At 37.2% G+C, this 6,730-nt stretch overlaps 1 protein-coding gene across 1 annotated transcript; it reads right to left on the bottom strand.

Moving 5' to 3' along the window:
- Positions 1-1,272: 1,272 nt before the first annotated feature.
- LOC135707085 (SAM50-like protein CG7639) lies at positions 1,273-3,490 on the bottom strand. Its single transcript, XM_065228824.1, has 7 exons — positions 3,285-3,490; positions 3,044-3,219; positions 2,803-2,984; positions 2,607-2,745; positions 1,974-2,514; positions 1,787-1,913; positions 1,273-1,724 (listed from the first exon to the last, which is right to left on the bottom strand). The coding sequence occupies exons 1-7, from the start codon at positions 3,303-3,305 to the stop codon at positions 1,573-1,575; spliced, it is 1,338 nt and encodes a 445-aa protein (XP_065084896.1). The 5' UTR covers positions 3,306-3,490; the 3' UTR covers positions 1,273-1,572.
- Between the last annotated feature and the right edge of the window lie 3,240 nt (positions 3,491-6,730).

Below are 6,730 nucleotides of genomic sequence, written 5' to 3'. Positions count from 1 at the left end.
AGCGTGTCCTGCCTTCTTCCTCCCTTGTTTACATTCGGCTCCAACTACTGGATTGCACGCTAACTTGAAAGTACCCATTTAATGAGTATCTTATACTCGTTTTTTGAACCCATACAAAATTGTCAAAAAATGGGTATTTTGAAAAAAAAAATCATTTTAAAAATGTCTTCTTGCAATAAAAATGGGTACCTACATTATTATTATTTTGCATTTCGGAGACATGTCGAAAAAATGGTAGATCTTATACCAGTAACGCACTACGAAAATGTGATCCACCGACGTTACTGGTTTGAAATGAAAAAAAAAATGCCAAAAGGAACGAACACACTTTTCAGAAAGTTCTCATTTTGATAGAAGTTGGAATTGCTGGAAGATTCCGCAGCATTATTTTTCTGGAAAGTTTGCTCATCGTTCATCAAGTTGAAAATCAGCAAAACATTCTATATATTCTATAAGTACTAAGATAGCATCCATTGATTACGTCACGCTCTAAAGGGGAGAGGGGGTTACAAATGTGTGACAAGCAATGTATTAGGATAGAACAAACGTGACGAAAGGCGGGAGAGGGGGTTGATTTTTCATGTACTTCATGCATGCTCCCTAAGCATAAAAATCTTATGCAAGAAAATTTTACAGTAGGGGAAAGTTGGGCAGCTTGGCCACATTAAGGAAATCATCACTAAGTATGCCAAATTCAGTGGAAAATTCGAAAGATTTACATCATGAATACTAATTGAATACTTTTGATTCTTATGAAAGAAGATTTAAAAAATGTTCGTCTTTTAACCGAAATAAAATTGTTGGGGTAAAATGAACACCCTATCCGGGTGGTATGAGGCTTTATGAATGGTCAACAATGAATAGTTTAAAATAAACTAAATTAAAGAAGCATTTTTTTCTGTAGAATAAATTAAATATAAGAAGTACTGCTTATATATCATCAAATTTTGTGAATGATTGAGTTGCTACAAAGCAGCTGCTTCAAACCGTGATTTCTAGGCACGTATAGAACATTTTTCACGAAGCAACCAAGTTGCTACATTTTTTAGTTGAAAAATACGCCATTTTTAAAAGTTATTTAAATGAGTAGCAAAAAAGGCTCTCATATTGGCGTACCAAAAAATTGTCCAAAATATATAAAAACTTTTTCGAAGGCATCATTTACGGTTTAAGCGCAAAAAATTGTGTCTTCCTGAATACCGCTTTCCGACCATTGTGCAAATGTAAAAAAGTGTTAAGAATTACTGTTCGGATGAGGAAAGATCTCCGGAGTTTATTTGCTAAGCCAAAGTTTATAGTCGCTAAACTGGGCTAGAACTACCGATTTGGTTTATTGAACTTAATAGTATTCTATTTTTATAACAAATGACTGGCGTCCAATCTGCGTAAAATAGTGCTGTAACGAAGTAATACAAACCATCCTTTTTAATTCTGTTGCGTAGCTTTCCCTTTCCTTGGTCTCTCAGTCCATGGCGCCCGAGATAAGTAGGTATCCGTAGCAAGGCCCTTCGAATTTGTTGGTTGACTTTTGTTTTTAGAACGGTAGTTTCAATTTTCTTGGGAGCTATTCTTTTAAATAAATTCATAACCTATTCCAAACTGGAAACCTTTTTTCACGCGATCGCCTGCTTCGAATGACAGTGGGTGGCAGTAGTTGAATTCGATACGTGCCTTCTGGCCTATCCTAAATGCAAGACCCGCACCAGCAGTGCTACGTAGTTTGTCTGCAACATCATTAGTTCAAAATATGTTTGATCATAAGTCATAATTTTCATTTGATATTAACCTGTTGTAAAAGCATTGCAGGTTCCAAAGTTGTAGAATAAATGCGTCCTGAATAGATCTCCAAAGCCACCGAAGTATCTACTAAAAGGCAGGGGACTCCACACATGAATTCCGGACGCCCAGTACGACTAATGAATGTACGTGAAAATTAGTTCAGGAGAGTTTTGCAGTAATAATTTCTATCATACCTGACATCCAGCGGCAACACCATCCCTATAAGGACCGGCACCGGCGATTTCAAAACCTCGCAATGACTGTGGTCCACCAGGGAAGAACAGCTGATTGATGGGGACGGCTTCTTTACGTTTATCATTTATCAGCATTCCGATTCTTCCACACATTTGCATCGAGATTCCGGCAAATAGTGGCACATTTAGCTCACAATGCAAGTCACTTTTCACAATACCCAACTGGGTGAGCGAACTACCCATCAGTTCGTTGGTAGTTTTTATGAACACTCCATTTGTAGGGAACACATTGCTATCGCGACCTTCATAGACACCTATATAACGAGCAATAGCCGCCAACTTGGGACCACAGTTTTCCCGGATGAAGAATGGAGTCTGCTTATCTAAAGCGAAAATTTCCTTCATACCAACTTCGTATTGCAGACTGTTGCTCAGTCCAAACGGCAGCATGAACGAGAAATCCAAAAGCAATCCTGTTTCATCGGTGCGAAACTTGGACCACGGTGCAGGCGATGAGTGTTTGAAAACCGAAATGGACGTTCTGTGGTAGAAATTACAGGGTGGCATTTTAAGTTTTTAAGGTACATCTCTTCCTGGTATATAAGAAGGAGCGAAATCTACGATTTTACTTACTCTGGACTGTAATCTCCAACCACCGTATGGTAGTACGGTTTCGTAAACCTCAGATTAAGTACGCTGCTTCTAACATAGCTGTAACTGTAGTTTAAACTAAGCCTTTCGCCACGTCCAAAAATGTTTGGCGACGTAAGTTCTAAAAATAACTATGCTTACATAGAATTCTATGCAGATACATTTTGCAAATAAATACCTGCAGTTGCAGCTCCGTCGTTTTGGCCCAGCTCGGTGCCTATGCTTCCAGTAATGCGAGAAAGTTCATCTCCCTTAAATGTAACCTCATATCCATTTTTGGTCGCACCTTCCCCTTTGCTGGTATCAATGTGAATCTTCAAATTCTTGAAAATGCCCAACTGCATAAGGTTATCCTTGGCACTATCAAAACAATTCGTTATATTTATTTAGTGTAAATTAATAAAACTTAAAAAACATACGTTGTTGTCTCCAAAATAACATCCTGGAAATTGCTTGCTGTGAACAGGCTCCTAATCGCTCGCTGAATGTAATCATTTTGAGTTCTGCTGAGGCCACTAACATTTACACGATCAACACGGGCTTTGTATCGCGTAAAGTCGATATCACCTTTCCGAGTAGATTCTGCATCAGGCTCCTGAAGCAAGATTCAAGATAGAAATCACGCTCAGCCGGAACATTTGATTACACCAAAAACCTCACCTTTGATTTGCCGCTTCCCATCTGTAATCCTTTAGATCGTTATGTAATATATTTTTAGAAAAATACAACACTTCCTATCTGTTTAGGTGGCGAGTGATGTCAGCTGCTATTTGTTGTTCGCTTTTACAAGAAAAACATTAAATTTAACACCCAATTTATCCCATGAAGATCAGAAAATAGTCTACGACACGCACTCTTATTCCTATTTGGGTATCGTTGCAAAGGAAATTGTGAACGAATTTTGACGTTTCAGCCGCACTGGTGTTATTTTTGTTGTATAGTTTGACACAAGCAAGGTAACTACAAGAAGAGGTTAACAAGTTGACTTAAATAAAGGCCAGCCGTCACTCGTTAGACATGCAATATGCAAGATTTGCAACATTTTAACGGAGCACGCCAAAATGTTGCAAATCTGCCCGCATAAACGCGAACCATAAATTGACCTTACCTAAAATGGTTAAAAATTGTTTATAATCCCTGCTGAACTTTAACTGAAATGGTTATTGAACTTTACTTGAACGTTTAATGATAAAGTTTCAACCTTATGTATTATGGTTTTTTGGAACTGGACCTTACAAGTAATGGGTTGTTAAGAACCATTACCATTCAAAATTCTTGTTTTCTCCAAGTTGGCTACATATAGGTGTTCTAATGTGTCAAATTCATGATTTATCCATGTTGGATTTTTGTATGGGACAGCGACCGAGTTTGTTTACAATTTGCTCTAAAACCGCACTTTCCCCCCCCCCCCCCCCCGCGACCTCCTCGCCTATATAGTGACAAAGCTGTATCACCATTTATATACCCACCATGGTTTTCTCCATACATTTTCAGAAAGAGAACTATATATAAGTAGAGTCGGTGTATAATGAGTCACGCCAAGAGTGAAGCCAAGTCTACCTATTGAACTGTCAAATCGGCTACCTATCGTGCAAAGTAAATAAACATTACGATGCTACGAAAGGTCCAAGAAAGGTATTGCAATGAAATATAAAATAAAATTGAAGAAATCATCATAAACACGCAGCGAGCATTAAATGGTGATGGGATACGTTTGGTTTTGATCAGTAATGAGAATTTCTACTATTTTTTGATAAGATAATTTGATAAAATCACTGATATTATGATTCACTACAGCCGTTATTTTTGGTTTTTGCTTTTGGTTTTGCTAGTTGATGTAGAAGTCCTCTGTTGCCAAGTGAAAAGAAAGGGAATCCTTCGGAAACCGTGATGCGAGTTCAACTGTTTTTCTCTTGGCGTGACTCATTATACACCGACTCTATATATAAGAACGTTTTTACTTATGATTTGAGAACATTAATGGTAATGGTTATGGTAGTCAGTAAGGTCCATTAATGGTTTTGTATTATCGCTCAACTTTACGTGGAAAATATATTTTTTTTTGCAAATACCAGCATTTGCAGTAATACAAAACTTAAACCACAAACGAAGTGACAGACGACTTACTGGCGAAGAAATCCATTTAAATAATGTGGTTCACTGTAATAGAATTTTCTTGGAAGCTTGTGCCATCATCCACCAGATGGGTTAGTTTTTTTGTTTTGATTTGAACAAAGTTGATTTTGTGTACAATGATTCTTTGACAGTGTGCAAAGAGTGCGTATCATTTTGTCATTTTTTTAAGCATTTCAGTTTTGAGTAGAGTGAGTGAGATAGAACCAAAACATTCTAATACATTTGGTGAAAATGGTAGTACAATCCAGTAGTAGTGTTGCCATGTGGTACAATCCAGTAGTAGTGGTGTTGCCATGTGGTACACTGAAAAATTGAAATAGCAGGTTAGTCACCAAAGTTTTCGAGCCGCTCCGTCTGTCACTTCGTTTGTGCTAATAGTACGTTCAGACTACAGAGTTATAACATGTTATAGCGCTATCTTGATTGTGGTTTCTGTGTTGCAATTAATTGACAACCGTTATAACATGTTATAACTACTCAGTCTGGCCAGCGTTTAACCTGCTATTGCAATTTTTCAGTGTACCACATGGCAACACCATTACTACTGGATTGTACGTAGTAGTGTTGCCATGTGGTACAATTTACCTCTATGCTACTACTAGATTGAACTAGCATTTTCACCAAATGTACTAGAATGTTTTGGTTCTATCTCTTTCACTCTACTCAAAACTGAAATGCATAAAAAAATGACAAAATGATACGCACTCTTTGCACACTGTCAAAGAATCATTGTACACAAAATCAACTTTGTTCAAATCAAAACAAAAAAAACTAATCCATCTGGTGGATGATGGCACAAGCTTCCAAGAAAATTCTATTACAGTGAACCACTTCGTTTGTGCTATTAGTCACCAAAGTTTTCGAGCCGCTCCGTCTGTCACTTCGTTTGTGACTTAAACTATACTTTTGAATTATTGAGTTTTTTTATTGTTCAATAAACATATATGATCAAATTATGGCTACCCGCTTTCCAATGACAGTGTTCTGTGGCTTTTGCTCTAATACCCCGGACAGACTATAGCTTATATCATGTAATATAGGCTGTCTTGCAATGAGCACTCATACATAGGATTTCCAGTGAAAACTAGATGTATGAGTGCTCATTGCAAGACAATCTATATTACATGATATAAGCCATAGTCTGTACGGGGTATAATTTTGCCTTTGCTGCTGATAATCCTGTGAACATGTTGAAGGGTCTATAATTCAAAATCTTTGAGAAGTAATATATTTCACCTAAAGTAACACTGGATGATCCAAAATGTCTAAACCACTCACGGAAAGCTAAAAGCGGAAGCCAATTTCAGGGACAGGGAGAAGCCAGTGGAAGCTATGTTTAGGAAGTGGATTGATAAGATACTACTGCTGCTGCTGCTGCTGCAGCTCAGCAGTTCCATGTCACATGCCATTTTACATATTTGGTTCCCTAGTTTTGTACACGATTAACACTTGAAAAGGGCTTATGCAAACATGATACGCATCAATAGAAAAACATATATCTCGCGAACGATTTGTTTGATCGAGATGGTGTTTTCGGCGAGGTTGCGGACAAGAATTGTGCCTTTAAAAAAAATATACACTGTAAATAACTATTTTATTAAAAAAAATCAAAATTATAAAATTGAATTAAAATTACTAAAATTGCAGTTTTTTATACAGGGTGTTTGGTTCCGGGATTTACATATTTTCAGGGTAGATGGGGCTCCTAAAGTTATGAAAAAATCCCCATGAAACATAGGGTCGGAAATGACTGCTAAGTGAGTTATTCATCATTCTATGTTTTTTTGACGTAGGACTACGTCTTTGATTTCTATATGGGGGTACACTTTGTGAAAACCGAAAATGGAACATGTAACAAATTAAGAAAGATTTTGAAGGTTAATAAATCAGCTGCCCCTGGTCCAATTTCAATAATTTAATCGCCAATCGATCAGAAATATGGCTACGCATTGATATCAATGTTTCGAATG

Source organism: Ochlerotatus camptorhynchus, unplaced genomic scaffold, assembly GCF_037179485.1.
Source record: "Ochlerotatus camptorhynchus isolate MF236.1 unplaced genomic scaffold, CSIRO-AGI_Acam_v1.1 ptg000303l, whole genome shotgun sequence".
Lineage (NCBI taxonomy): Eukaryota > Metazoa > Arthropoda > Insecta > Diptera > Culicidae > Ochlerotatus > Ochlerotatus camptorhynchus.
The sequence above is the reverse complement of the archived record's forward strand: the minus strand, read 5'-3'. Positions and strand labels throughout refer to the sequence as shown.